Genomic DNA, 16,224 nt, shown 5'->3' on the forward strand with positions numbered 1-16,224 from the left:
GGTAACCCATGATTCATAGGCTGCGAATAGAATGAAACAAAAGACTTGAGAAAACCAAAGAAAATTTCTGCAACATAGGCACACAAATTAAAATAAAAAACTAATGTATTTGGAAGTGATGGCTGCCAACAGAACGAAACAACCTTCGTATGCTGACCCCAAACTATCAGTGCGGGATATCATCAATTAGAGTGGTAGAACCATTGGTCTAAATTGCATACAGCATAAAGGGTAAAGCTTCCGAAACCTTATATCCAGATTCACATACATAGATGGTAACAACTCAAATGTCACATACACCACTCACCTTGACGGAACTCTTACAGATAAAGCTGCCAAATTCTATAGCAAGATTCTCCGGAGAGCACCATGCCTAGTCTATTCTTTGCACGTCTCATCTATTGAAGTAGATATCTTCAGTTTGTCCAAGCTCAGGTGTTTATCCATATCAAATAAAGATACTTGCGCTGGTATCAGAACTGCTCAGGTGGTTCTCTACTCCAAACTTGCTTCAAAATTCTGCGGAACCGTAGATGTTACCAATTTGATTACAGCTACTGAAACCACGTTAAAGAGTGCTGTTAACCACTGCTTAAACAACCTCTCTAAATATTTTAATTAGGAATTATCAAACTCTTGCAATTGATCAGATCTTTACAAGGTATTGTCTCATATGCTAATGTGCACTAATTTCCCACTCAAGAGAGCAATTATTTCTCAAGTAAAGAAATAAATAACTAAATGTGACATCTGAAGAGAACCCAAAGGTTGAATTAACCAGAATGAAAGGTCAGAGCAATGGCTGATAATAAGCACAATTTATGAAGTAATTAGCTATGAGAAAGGATACAGAACAGCTACTAAATGAATTGTCATTGACTTACAAACCCACAATTGATTTGACTCTAATTTACACTAATACAATTTACCGTCACAGAATAACGCTCAGATACATATAGTGTACAAAATGGAAAGAAAGATAAACAAACTAAACTACAATAGCATGTTTCAACAAGCATTAGCCTAAAGTAGCAACAGCAACTACAATAATTAATTACTGCTCCCAACTGTTTATGGCCAGACCCAAGGTTCACCTCCTCTTGAGCTTTGTCGAAGTGATATGTCATAATCATTCCTTAGCGTCCAAATTTTTGTTTGACATTTGACATTACCCAACTTCAATCTCTTAATCAATGTTGTGAACTAAAGGTCATTAAAATTAGCTTTCGAGCGTTTGCATGTGACAATATGTATTCCTAATAAGAAAGATGACCGTTTGACTAATTTTAACCTTTCATATTTGATAGGTGGTAGCTTTGACTTGTTTATTGAAAATTGTAAGATCAAAGATAAAACAAAATCTCAAATCATATCTTCTGTTTCATCCTTTTTCATATTCATTATATCCATGTTTCTCACATTTTATGTCATATAAATTTTCAGAAAAGTTTTATTTTAAACTTACAATATATTATTTATGGGAACAGGCAAAAATATTATTATCATTTCACCTAAAACAATTTTCAATAAGAAATTCTTCCACATTGTCTGTTAACATCTACAATATTTTATTTTAATCTTACAGAGAATGATCTTATATTATTTTCCTTTCCTGTTTACCACAATAATTCCAGTTTTGTCAACCTTTTTCGTACCAAGGTTCTGCAAGCAAATTATATTTTATTCTTGAAAACATTACATCTACCAGTCTCATTCCTTCTCTTAAGGAGTTCCTAATCAAAAGTTGCCAATATTAGCTTGCTGTTAATCCATGCTCTGGAGCAATCCAAAATAATATTTGAACCCTTTGTTACAGTGTACATGCATAAGGTTCCAACAGCTCATTTCCACTCGACATCCTAGCCCACATGGTTATTCCCTTTGAAGAATGTCAACAGTGATAATGCCACATGTCACTGGCCTAAGACACCCTAGCCTAACATCTATCAGTAAAGGTTCAAGTTCTTGTTTGATCTGACAATTTTGCATCAGTTATTAGCTAATCTGATACAATCCTCCTTTCTCTAAGCTTAGGACTGGGTACAAAATGAATACACAACATTTTTCATAAACAAGCAAAGTTCTTAATGTGTACCTGTATGTTATAATTTGACAATGGCATATATATATAATATACAAATCAAGCAAAAGCACAAGCTGAATTTGAAGGTCATGGATAGTATCGGCACGTACACAAAACCATTCTCCACAAACATGGGTTTTACAACATGTTTAGTGCAGAGGAATCAATTTTTACCATCACAACTATAGAAATCATCTCAGTGGCTAAAAGAGAAAAGTAGGATAACCTTCAAGTACAACAAAAAGACACAAGGTCCCAACTATTTGATGTCCTCTATTTTTCCATGGATCAATCACCACTCAATTTACTTGACTGGTGTATCCATACTCTCCTTAAATATATTTAAATCAGTTCAACATTGTAACAATCATGGTTTAAAATAGCAAATTCACTGGTTGATACGAGCTGGTATTACCAGTCGAACAGCCAACTGAGATGCAGATTGAACAATTTCACTTAAACTAGTCCACTATGGATTGAAACAAGGTTTACAGTTTCGAATAATACCATACCGGTACGGGAAGTACGTACCGGTCCAACAGCATACTGGTATGTGGACCGCTCGTTATCGGACGAAATGCTTAACATCGCCCCATATCGGATGATACGGGGTTATATCGGGCGGTAATGGTCGAAATTTCGACCGTTATCGCCCGACACAGCTCAATAACGATAGATTTCGACCATTATCGCTCGATAACGGTTGAAATCAACTGTTACCGATCGATAACAATTCTCCAACATTCAAATTGACCGTTGGAGCCCTTTCTCATAGGGTTTTTAAACTCATCTTCTCTCCTATTTCACTCCACTTCACTCTCATACTCTTTTAAACTGTCTTAAACTTCTCACATTTACACTCTCCTAAGCTCTACAAAACAATGATTTATAAATTGAATCGAGACTAATTTAGAAAGATTAAGAGAAAGAACTTTCAAAACAAGAGGTATGTATTCTTTTTTTTTAATTAGAGAGTAATTAAGATCTTTAATATTATGATTAGTGTGTTTAATATTAATTAATTCAAAATTATATACTTAATAAGTAAAATATTTATATTTCATGCATATTAAATATTGAAAGATATTTATGAAAGTAAAATAAGTTTAATTAGGTTTTATTAAAGTTATTGTATGCTACGATTAATCATTTTAATGATGATTTAATCAAAATTTGATCGACTTTATACCAATTCAATGTTTTTATTACCTATTAGGGTATTTGACATGTTTATAATGTTGAAAAAAAAGTAATTAATGAGTAATTAACTATGTTAATCATGTGATTAGTGTATCTAATGATGATTTCATCGTAATTTAACTTATATTAGATCATAATCCATAACGGATCGAAATACGAACCTTGCATAAGATCATTTCTCAAAGTTCGAAAAAGATTTGTAATACTATTCTTACCTAATTTACATTGATTTTGCTAAACTTATATTATTACTATATTTATTTCTAATTTAAAAACCCTATCCTAACATTTTTCTTTATTTTCAGGAATTTTCAGAAGATATTATGGCTAAATTTAGGTGTACCGCTCGGTATGCCCTGGCATAGTGCTCAGTACACAGTATTGTACTATACCAAGCAAACCTTAAAACTCCAGTACAGTACGAAATTTCAATCATTGGATTGTACCATTTGATAAACTCAGTATGCCTAGTGAACAAGACAGTAAGAGACCAGCACCAATATCTTTTTTTCTTATAATAGCTATCAATTCTTCGTTTTCTTTGTCTCTCGGTCTGTCTCTACAACTCTCTTTCATTTCTCTTACCCTCTGCCTCCTCCCCACTGTCAAATCCTTTCTGTCTTGTTCAATAGTTCCCTCCTCTCCTGGACAAACCAAAACCAGTCAGCTCAAGGGTCTACTGACACGTCATATGCCCAACCATGCTGATAGTTTACTAGTCAGCTAAAAGATCAAATTAGGTTTTGGAACAAGATTTAAATCCTGATTATGATAACAATAATACAAGTCACCCTAAAGCAAACAACAAACGGTTTTTAAAAAAATCAGATTCTATGTTAATTGAATTAAATATTAGTTCTTAAAAGCTTCAAAAGAGTTGGTAACTCATTCTAAAAAGATAAAATTAGCACTATCAAGCAAAGTACCACATACAGGTAACTAAACTTGCTTAATACACATAATAGTAAAATTGCAATTTTCACTCACAATTTATGTTTGCCAGGTTCAGCCATTTATATTTTGTATGCAGTTTCAAGGGGCAAATCGCTTCTTAAACAATACATGTCTCTTTGAGGGATCCTTTGGTTTACTTTTCAAACCATGCCCAGCCTGCTTGCCCTTCCCAGTGCTAAAAATTAGCAACAAGAAAACTCATTGATAAGATCAACAATTCCAAAATTTAATAAATAGTACTAAAGGAAAAAGGATAAGAAGGTATACCTGTATTCCATATACACCATCCCAGTCGCTCCGGAGAAAGCACTCATTGATCCTGCAGAGCGTTTGCTTTTAATATTAGCAATATCATCTGCATCTTCTTGCAACTGCTCCAGACCCACCATGTCATCCCCCGCATTCAGTACCTGTCATAAAAAAATTTGCCATTAATATTTATAATATTAAATTGTAAAGCATTGATCTTTAACCAGAGAGTCATTGAAAATACCTTGCTTAGTAGTTCAATTTGCTCCTCAAGGCTATGATAGCTGAGTTCAGCGCCTGAATCAGGAGGCGGCAAGCTGGTGATTACCTGCAACAGTCATAGTTTCCATTGATTATATAGAATCTCAATTCAATCAACAGGTCAAGAAAACCGAAGGATAAACAAAAACCGATACATGCAATTATACCAAATTGAAGAATTTTGTCTTGCATTCTGAAAAATCAACAAAGATACTACTAAATATTTAGCTCAGCATTGAAGAAGATATAACACAAATAAAAGGTGGTGACTTGATATTGTGCCCTTTGTGAATCAGACGAAAAGATGCAAATCAAAGCTGGAGATCAAGGACACAGACAAATAAGTTTTGACATTTGTAAGCCTCTACAAACATGAAAATAGATTATTTTAGGGGGGGGTGGGTGGGGTGGGTACCACCTTGAAGCTATATCCTTGATCAATTAAGAATTGCTGCCTTTTAGTAGAGTAATACATCTCCTGTAACAAGTAGAAAGACCAATTATTAATAAATCATAACCAAATAATCCATGACTGCTCCATAACTTAAGCCAGTGACCAAGAGAAGCAAAAAAACAAAAGAAAAAGGAAAAAACAAACAAACCTGTGTATCTGTGGAAACAAGGGAATAGAAAAAGGCATTGTATTCTTCTTTTCCACCTGCCATTCTGTCTTGAAGTCGGCCCTATGTATACAGTAAACATCAAACACTTGAACAAAAGCAAATTCAACATACACACCTTAAAAATTCAATCAAAAAGGTGAAATGACAAGCGCACCATACAAGATAAGAACATTATAAGGCAAAACAAATCTACCATTGAACATATGACTAATAAATGATGATATCCAATGGTAAAGTGTAAAGTATACCAACCCATTATGATTACATCTAATAACAAAAGAACAGAATAGACATAGATATGTCTATGACAAGTTATATTTCTGAACATTGTTTCAAATAATTCAGAAATTCTAGAATCAAAAGAATCATACCAGGTAAATACAAGAAAATGAGTTCAGGTAAATGTAAATGCTTCACTAAAATTTAAGCAGATTGACATGATGTTGCATGGATATGCTCGTCAGTCTTAGTTGCATTCAGAATGTTAGATCAAACAAGAAAAAGAAGAGATGAAAGATCCGGAGATATATAACTCTCATTATATTCAGATGATCGTGACCTTGAGTTGTATAAATAAAAATATTTAAAGATAATTAGTTGAAAGCTACAGTAAGAAGTGTTTATTTCTGATTTCATCATGTTGTAGAAGTCCAATAACACAAAACTGTAACTTCTTATTCACCCAAACATGTTGAAAATGAATTTTCACAAGGTGGAAGCCATAGTCCATTGAATGCTAGATGATAATCACATGATACTCATGTTGATCTGCTCTTCTAAGTATTTTAGGGCTTTCCCTGTCCAGCTAATAACAGCCCTTGTAGCTTTGAAGCTCACCAGCTTGATCTGGATTCCACTTGCCCAACTTAAAAGCCAAGTTAATAAATTCATTGCTCTAGTGCCATTAGGTCTGAATTGCCTGGAAGACAAATTCAAGACACACAAATAAACAAAAGCTATGTCCAAGACGTGAGTTCAATAGATTCTGATGACAAGACGCAAACAAGCCAATATATAAGCATGTAAACCCTGCTGATGCAAGCTCAAATCAGAGCTCTTATATAACAAGCCAGATAATAGTTGCAAGTCCACTTCTAATCTCAAGATATGAAATTAAACTAAATTTACTAATAAGTTGTTGAATTGTCAAACACCATATACAAATTGGTCATCCTAACTTCATTTCCTTGTCATCTAGCAACAACAAAAGTACCTTTGCCCTAAGAATACGACCCAAACGTTGGGCTTCCTGACGCCGTGACCCAGCATGAGAAGAAATCTGTATTATCACATTTGCTTCTGGAATATCAATTGAATTATCGCCAACCTGTATAAGACAGAAGAGAACAGTTAGGAAGTCAAAATGTGCATTCAAGGACACTTGTATATGAAACAAGAAAAAAAGGTAAACAATGAGAGTACATGGACTGTAGAAAAAAAAGTTGCCATTAAGCATATTAAAGCATGGATATCAAGGATTCTTTCCCTTAATTCACACATGAAGAATGCAAACAGGCTCTGTGGCAAATATTAGTGAACCACTCTGCATTAGGCTTCCATAACTACTTGCAGACTTGATAGTTAGGAAGAATATACATGAGACTCGGGCATTTGCTAATTCAATCTTCAGATGGTTCCCCTATGCTTTTTCTACTGCTCGAATATGATTAGACCAATATGTACCATTGAGGCACAACCTCTACTTCCAAGTAACAATATCCCCCCATCAAAAGAAAAGGTAAATAGACTAATATCAGGACCAGAATGCACAAACCTTGGACAAGAAGATTGTATTGACATCAGGGCTATTCTTAAATGCTTCAAGAATCCTTGTTCTCTCATTGTGGCTGAAAAATAACAAAGGAAAGATGCACAATAATGAAACAAAGAGCAAGGACAATGAATGTAAATACAAGAACAACATCATCAGTCCCCAAATACCTGGTTGCACCATAGATCATGGGCTTGCGCAGCTTCATTGCATATGCAGTAAGTGCAAAGAGGTTATCAGCAAATACAATAATCTTATCACCACGCTGCTGCTCATGAAAGCGAATCAAAAATTCGCAAGCTCTGAACTTATTTGGATTCATCACATAGAGTGCCTAGTAAGAGGAGAATGAAAGTAACAAGAAAGGTGACCCTGAACATAGTGATCTGAACTGATAGTATCAACTAAATCACAAAATATGGTACTCCCAGACAGTATATGGATCCAGCTAAGTCTCTTTTAGGGGGGAAATTGTTATCAGATTGGACTTTTTTGCTTGAGGTGAGTATGATGACTGTCTTCTGAATCCAAGAAACTCATGTGCCAATCAAGATAATTGACTAAGATATCAACAGAAACCTGATTTGATAAACTACGTAAGACAGCAACAAACATGTGATTTAATAAACTAAACTGCTCTAGAAATAAGCTACAAATCATCATATGCATAATTACATCTAAAAAATTAAATTGTGAATTTGCATAGCCTCAATAATGCCGCTAAGCAAACCTTTCTAAACATCAAGAAAAACCAGAATGGACAATGACTGCAAATCCATGATCATCGTTACCTGTATCCAGAAACCATCAGAACTTCCACCTAAAAAGGAACCAAGTTGCTACCAATAAGAAATCAACTTGCTAGTGCATGAGCATGGTAGAGTTCCACTTGAAGTGAAAATAAGGCGACTTTACATTTTTTCAGAAGTTCAGGTTATAACAAAAGATGTGATTGAATACACATTTCATCACCAGAAAGCACCCATAATATGCAGGATAGGATCATGTAACATCCACAACACTCCTGTTGCCTGCATTACATTACCTGTTCTTCAATCTTCCACAAAATGAATTATCAGTCTTCTATTTAAGGATCACATCTTCCTGATCAGATCTAGGGATCCATGATTCTTTTTACGACATTAACATGATATCTACAATTTACTTGGCCTAACTCAAACATTTATACCAATATAATAAGTTTACATACATACATACATATTTGTATGTATGTAAATATATATGTATATACATTAATATGTATATATATATATAAATATATATATATACATATATACATATATATATATAGGATTTGTTGTACCGCTCGACATGGTATAGTATGGGTGATACGTACCGGTCCAACAGGTGACCAACAAGTGAACCGCCTTGTACCAGACAATACAAAGTCTGTACTGAGCAACACGGTTGAAACTTGACCGTTACTAACCTATACTGATCGGTAACGATCGAATTTCGACTAATACTGATCAAAAGCTCAGATTTGATCCCTTCCAACGATCAATTTGACCATTGGAACAAATTCAAAGGGTTTTTAAACCCTTTCCTCCCCTCCTTTTAATGCTTTTTACTCTCTTCCACTCTTCAACACTCTCAAACTCATTCTCACTCACATCTCTTTCATTCACACATTTTCACTATCTTAAACTCAAACAAAATTACGATTTGTGGATTGGATCAATTTTGAGAGACCAACAACAGTACGATGATAGTTGGTCATTCTTTTCCAAGGCTGATCGGTCTTATAATATGTAGTAGGACAATGGCAAAAGTAGAATTCTGGCATTCTCCAACCTTCGCACCAATACATGCCACAATTATACTTGTCTCAAGAGCTGCCTCGAACACGTGTGGTTCACGACATTCAAGCTATAATCATCACCACACTGATGTACCAATGGTACATGATGTATCTATATACCACATGTCGTAAGAGCAATTTCTGGATTGGATCCGATAAGCATACCATATTGATATACAAATACATAAGATTGAAGATCCCGATCCACCACCAGTAGAGTTCCATCATTCATTTTTATGGTAGAACCAGGTATATCCATCGATCAATCTATTTATTACTTGATTTATTTGAATCTTAAAGGTTAACTCATATTCTAACAATTCAAGTCATATCTTTGTAAATAATTCAATATCAATGGAAGGATGGTTCAAAACATGCCAAAACGTAGCTCCTCAAAGCCCAGAAAAGATACATGCAGCTATTCCTTCCGAATTTAGATGATTTTTAATGAAATTATAGTAAACTTACATTTAGTTTCAAATAAAAAACCCTAATCTAATTTTTTCCTATTTTTCAAATTTTTTGGGGCTTTTTCTGTCATCGACATGCCCCGTCAACACTCAACACATCGATACAAGGCGACACGTGCCAAGCCGCCGACAAACGCCCCCAATCGGCATGAGAAGTCAAATATATATATATATACATATATACATACATACATATATATATATATATATATATCGAAATAAAAAGTTAACATATTGTTGGTACATAAAAGTCCTAGAACTATACCAAAATAATAATACACATTAAACCATCAAAAGTCGTATGGAAGATACCACACACAAGGTCGCATTTAGATTAATTACCACATATCTAATGAAAATGACAAACCTGCTTTTTCTTTGAATTTTCTTTTTTTAAATATTCTGCAAAGAATTCCTTGGTCATGGGACACCAGACTTCAGCACACTGGACATTAGCTATAAATCCTCCTTTTACCAGATCCAACCAGTTTGCCTCATACAACTTTGGTCCGATAAGGAAATTCAAATCTGTTATGCGTTCATCCTCTCTCACAAGGGTTGCTTGAATAACAACCAAAGACAATTCAGCAAAACAAATAAAAAGCTTATACAGAAAAGAAAGAATTATATATATATACACAAGAAACACTGACCAGTAAGCCCAAGTTTGCAATGAGATTTAGTTATGCTGATAACTTTACGAAACATGTGTGCAGGAACGACATGCACCTGCAACAACAAAAAAGGACAAGAGCCAGCATATCATATTTTTGTGAAGTATCAATAAAATAATTTCCCATAGTTCAAACAAATGGATGATGTTTGGATGGACAATTGGAAATCCACTCGGCTAAAGATGTCATTAGAGCTAGAGATTTGATAATTCGAACTAGAAATGGTATTGAAATGACTTTTCAGTTCCCAGTGTTCAGCTGAAAGAATAGGATACCAATTTCTGTTCTTAGGGAATGTAGTTTTCCCTTTTGGGGTATTTGAAATTCTGACTGATGAGGAAATTCATGGTTACCAATAAATTTGTGGGGTATTTTAAATGTCTAATTTATCTAATAACTTTTTTGGGTAGACAAACAGAGTTAAAACATCAGATCTTAGTATAAACAAAACTAGTTTATCAAAACAAATATAGTTATACAACTGCCAGATTTGTCAGATTCCAAAGTACATGAGCCAAACATGAACCATTATTTTTCCAATTTTGATTCCTATTCTGGCTCTAATTTAAATGACAAACCAAATGCCACCTAAAATTTATAAAAGAGAAAACATACCTCATCCATGAGAAGTAGTCCCCACTCTCTATTTCGTATTTCTTCAATGATTTTCTCAGAATCCTCAGATCGCTTCCCACCAAAAGCAACCATGTTATAAGTGGTCACAACTACACCAGCCAAACTACGAAATTTTTCCTTGTTATCAGATGTGAACCGACTGATCTGTTCATCTTTGATGGTGGACCAGAGCTTGAATTGAAAAGCCCATTGATCTACAGAAACAGCATTTGTGGCTAAGCAAAGGCAGCTCTTTTTTACACGACAAGCAGCAGAAACACCAACTAGAGATTTTCCAGCACCACAAGGCAGTACAATGATGCCAGACCTTGCTCGGCCTGCAGTTTTCCATTAAAAAAATTAAGAAAATTAGTTAATACTCAACTAGTTGATTTAACAGTTTCCATAATCTGAAGATATTAAACAACTAACTATATGTAAAACCTTGAGGAAAAAATATGCACAGTATAAGTCCCGATTTCAGCAGGCATTTTGACATTCATTTTGCAAGTAACATATTTGATGGGACTGTCTTGAAAATTTGGTGCTTCAGATGAAATTATAAAATACTATAAATTTTATGTCAAACAACATGGAAAGCTAGATGATCAGTATCTTTCATCTTTTGGAAACTAACAAGAAAAACTCAGTCACGTTTTTTCAGTATGCAACTGTTTTCAAATTTATTGACTGAAAATAGTAATATCATGTGATAGGGAACAACAACTATGAGAGCAAATCGGATACACCTAATAAACATAACAATACAAATTCTTCAATTTACCATTCCAAAAAAGGAGGTTTTGGTAAAATTAGTGCTTAGCCTAGAAGCTTAACTGTCAATACAGATTTCAAATTATTTTTTTTAAACATTATTTTCATATTGGAAGTGTTGACCGAAGTTCAACAAAATGAGAACCTAAAGCAACAGGAAAATCAGTGTCTATTTTAATTTCCTGATTGCTTTAATCCAATGGAAGGATTCACCGGGACAGACTTTTTAAATGATAATGTGAAAAAAGATTATAGAAGAGAGGAAAGAAATGAAATAATATTTTTTCTTATATTTTTCAAGCATAGGGAAAATGTGGGGACATTATCTGCAAGTAAGACTTGAAAAATAATTTAATTAAAAAATGGGAATCCTCTCAGATTTAATACCAAAATGAATTTCATGGTTTATTTTCCCAGCAGGATGACTAGAAAACAAATAGACAATCAGAAAAACTGCCCACAACAAGCTAAGCTGCTTAGAAGAAATACAATAAAGAGATGGGGTAAAGAAGGGCTTGGACTTGCATGAAATACAATAAAGGGATGGGGTAAACAAGAAGTGCGGAAGAGATGGCAGTTCGAAGGAATAATGCTGAGGAACTTGTATTTAGCAACTAATTATTTGCAATGACCAAATATTCAGGAGTTGGTTACCCAAATATGCAATGAAAACAAAGAATGAGATAACATAAAGTTCATCATGAAGATAACAGTACTTTACTGTAAACTTCCAGATAAGTGTATGAGATAAATAAACAAAGGATCAAACAGAAAATTTAACTAAATTTCTCAAACCATAAAAGCTATTTCCTGATACATCTCATGTGCATAATGAGCAACTGACAATTGCAAGCAAAACAAAAGCCTCAATGAAATACATAGCACATAATTGTAACTCTCTATTAGTCTATTATAAATCTGGAAATTAGGCAGACATCAATGCTGTGTTACAAGCACAATAATGTGCAGATGACATGTAGATAAAAAGTACTCACCATTTCCAAACATCTTACTGAGACTTTTCTCTTGATATGGTCTTGGTTGGGCTTGAGGTTTCAATTCTATATTCAAATCAGGGTTCACCTGGAAGACGAAGACAATTTTCCCTCATTAGTTACGTGTGCAACAATCATAATGGCATACCATATAAACAAGGAAAAGGAGAGTTCACCAAAAAAGCCAAACATTCACAGCATAATGATACCTCTCAAGGAAGCTACTAAAATACATCATCCTATAATCAGAGTGGAGAAATTTGCACTTACATGACAATTTAGAGATGTCCATATTAGGAAGCAAATTAGTTTATGAAAAATATTTTTGCTCAAGTGTGGAACTTTCAGAAGACAAACTGATAGTACAATATATTTCTGTGTAGAACACTCAAGATAAAGATATCAATACTTTATAGATGTAAATTATTATATTGCTTCTTGTTCTTCTGTGAGCAAAAGCAAAAATGGAGGCACAGCAAAATGTATCTCTCCTATAGTTTCATAATTCTTTGACCCCTGCCTTTATGGAAGAGAAGAATGGTAACAAATCAACTTATTGCAGCATCTTTTTCTCAATATGTTAAGCAACAAGTGGAAAGACAAAAAAACTGATTCTCCAAACTCCTAGCAGTTGCTTAAGTATCAGGCATCCTAATATTAATCTCTTCCATACAGAAACATATGAAAATTGCCTTTTTACCCCTTCCCTTTCTTTTTCTGTTAATAAGACTAAGCAGAACCATGGAAGAGGTGCCCGATGTGGATAGTACGTGGAAGTAACTATATCTACTAGTATGAAATAAATCAAGCAACATTCTTTTGACAGTTGAATGTCAACGTGTCCTAATTATGAAACCAAATCTTCTAGCAGTCGTAATCAGCTTATGGACTACAGAGTATGCATCAGTGGAATAAATTTTGTTAGTTTAAGACAAAATAGCTAAAAAAAGATAAACACAATATCCATTGGACATTGTGAAGAGTGCTTGTGTCAGTCCAGTACTCTTAATCAAGTTATAAACAGAAAAAATTGACACCTTACTATTTAAATACTTGGAATGTCCAATCAAGTTTTAAACAGATATATGACTCACTAGAATTTAATTTGATTCTTAAAAAGCTCAATCAAGTTTGTAACAGAGATATGACTCACTGTATCATTCCGAAAATCATACTCCTCAAGCATAGGGTAGTTCAGAGCATTTGGCAAGCAACGTTGCTTGACATTCTCCACCTGCAATTTGAAAATGATGACATTACAGACAAAGTTTCAACTGTAGCAAGATACTCGTGCTATAAAAGTAAGGCACCTGAGCAGGATCTATTTCAAATGAATGAGTTTCCTTTTCTTCAGCTGCAGCAGCCAAGTCAGCCCCATTCAGCAAGTCCTCATGACCACCTTGTATCTCACGCACAGATTTGCTAATTGTGAATGTCTCAGCACCATGCAAATCCTAAAGAATGAATTATCAGAAGCTCTAGTCGATGTGAAATTTTAAACTTTAAAGGTATTGCAAATGAGAACAAGGTAAAAAGATGTATTGAAAAAGAACTCTGCAAAACTACAAAGTGTCGAAGGAACTTGACAAGACTGACTAAGCATACAGCCATGCACTACTTTCATGTGAAAAATCCATAAAAAGGAACTGATTTTGTATATTCCCAAATAAAATAATGGAATCATACTTGCATATGATTCTTTTTAACTACCGATGAAGAAATAATGCATATGTGTTTTCTAAAGAAATAAGGAACAACCTACATATTGACATGATTGAACAAATTCATGAATGCAAGCTTCCATTCAATAATCTTAAAGATAGAAAAGACTATTAAATACCTCAGAATTAATCCGTGCCTTTGATATGACATCATCCTTAAGCAATCGCTTCAATACCTGCATTCATGAATGTAAAGTTCTTAGCACCAATAGCAAGAAAAAAATTTGCAAAGAGAAGGCAAAAAAATGTTACGGATCTTCAAAATTGAAAAATATTACCTCAGGAAATGGTGATTCGACGAAATACCGATTCTTTTTCAACACGAGCTTAACTTTGCCGTAGTTGGCAGTAGATCCATGGATGAAGTCAATTATCTCAGCTGGCAACTTGGTTTTCGACAGCTTGCTCAGGACGCTGATGATGGTCTCAGTCTCCAGACCAACAGAAACCGCAGCATACAGAGAGTGCGGCGTCAAATTATATTCATGCATTGATTCGGGCCTACGAATAAAGATCTCAAGATTGAAGACGCACAAATAAGCCTAAAAAAGATTGACGCTCCAAACGAAACCCCAATACCTGCAGACGGGCTCCGCGATGGCAATGAGGAAATCATAGGCTTGCTTGTAGAGAGGGGAGAAGGTTTCCAAAAAGATCCTGCCATCAGCGCAGGCCCAAAGCGGCCTGTTCACGTGATCCGGCTTCAGCTCCAGCTGGGTGAAATCCCTCTTCTTGATCTCCCTCTCGCCTTACCCATTCACAAATTCCACAATTATCAACAGAAAAATAATCAGCAAATTCACCCAAGAAAACGTTTATTTAGCACATATCGAATACCGTCCCGGGAATCGTCGTCGAAATCATTGCCATAGTCATTAAAGTCCTCTTCTTCCATCATATGAACCGCCTACTCGACCAAGAGAATTAGAATTCCGGAACAAGGGCACAAAATTAGGGTTTCATAATCAACCGATTGAACTCACTTTGGAGTAGGAGGAGGAGGAAGTCTTGTGTTTCTTCATCGGTCGACCTCTTTCTCCTAAATCGGGACTCAAGCAAAGGGATTTAAAGAGAGAAACAACAAAAGGAGAAAAGATTTGAGGAAGAAAACAGAGAAAAAATAATCGAATAAGGATATCGGAAGGATCAAGTGGGGATTGGTTGCGTACCGTCGCCGGCCATTGGCGATGACGCGGTCTTCCTCGTCGAAGCTGAGACCGAGAGGAAGAGATCAGAGAGGTATGTAGAGGACAGCACGCCGTAAAACGACAGAGCCGAGTGGGTTAGTTTTTATAGTGGTGGAGCGCCAAGCGGACCACCACAATGCATGGAAGGACCGGGGACCACATTGGCCCCACCGGGCCCAAAGTTTAGCGTCAGGTTGAAATATGGGGTGGACAAGTGCGTAAGTCGAGAAATTAGATATTACTATTTATTTGTTTTATTTTTTATTTTGACAAAAGATAAATAAGAAAGACTAGATTTGAACTATGTGATCTTTACCAACTATATTAGCTAATATTTTAAAAAAAAGTTAAGGTTTTGAATACTCAACTCTTAATTATTTTTTTAATATTTTTAAAATGTCTCTTTGGTAATTTTTTATTTTTATTTTTTATTTTTTATTTTTTATTTTTTTATTTTTTATTTTTATTTTTTTATTTTTTTTTATTTTTTTATTTTTTTAATTTTTTCTTCGCATATGAAGATGAGCAAAGAAATGCGACATTTACGAGCAATGATGAGAATAAAATAAGGGGATAATATGCGACATTGACGAGCAATGATGGTGAGAATAAAATAAGGGGACAATGTATGACATTGACGAGCAATGGTAAGGATAAAATAAGGGGTTGTGTGGTAGAAAAAAAGATTAAAATGGATAATATTAGGATTTTAAATAATAAAATAATATTTTATTATTTTTAAGGGATTGCTATAATACATTATGGTTAGTAAAAAGAGGACTATAAATAGTAAGATTCATTCTATTTGGGTAATTTATAAAAAAA

At 34.5% G+C, this 16,224-nt stretch overlaps 1 protein-coding gene across 2 annotated transcripts; it reads right to left on the bottom strand.

Annotated features, from left to right (window-relative positions):
* Window positions 1-213: 213 nt before the first annotated feature.
* On the bottom strand, window positions 214-15,485 carry LOC135623391 (general transcription and DNA repair factor IIH helicase subunit XPB1-like). 2 transcript variants are annotated; one of them, XM_065126311.1, is made up of 21 exons: window positions 15,382-15,485; window positions 15,196-15,251; window positions 15,050-15,119; window positions 14,792-14,960; window positions 14,491-14,713; window positions 14,332-14,388; window positions 13,802-13,945; window positions 13,645-13,725; window positions 12,492-12,579; window positions 10,723-11,060; window positions 10,087-10,162; window positions 9,801-9,994; window positions 7,312-7,475; window positions 7,145-7,217; window positions 6,584-6,697; window positions 5,350-5,430; window positions 5,166-5,225; window positions 4,731-4,814; window positions 4,505-4,647; window positions 4,271-4,412; window positions 214-557 (listed from the first exon to the last, which is right to left on the bottom strand). In XM_065126311.1, exons 1-20 carry the CDS (start codon window positions 15,392-15,394, stop codon window positions 4,316-4,318), a joined length of 2,325 nt encoding a protein of 774 aa, XP_064982383.1. In that variant the 5' UTR covers window positions 15,395-15,485; the 3' UTR covers window positions 214-557; window positions 4,271-4,315. The 2 variants fall into 2 exon arrangements, with proteins under 2 accessions (XP_064982383.1, XP_064982384.1); XM_065126312.1 differs by lacking the exons at window positions 214-557; window positions 4,271-4,412; window positions 4,505-4,647; ... (1 more) ...; window positions 5,166-5,225; window positions 5,350-5,430 and adding an exon at window positions 6,141-6,289.
* Between the last annotated feature and the right edge of the window lie 739 nt (window positions 15,486-16,224).

This window comes from Musa acuminata, chromosome BXJ2-9 (genome assembly GCF_036884655.1).
Source record: "Musa acuminata AAA Group cultivar baxijiao chromosome BXJ2-9, Cavendish_Baxijiao_AAA, whole genome shotgun sequence".
In the NCBI taxonomy this organism is placed as follows: domain Eukaryota; kingdom Viridiplantae; phylum Streptophyta; class Magnoliopsida; order Zingiberales; family Musaceae; genus Musa; species Musa acuminata.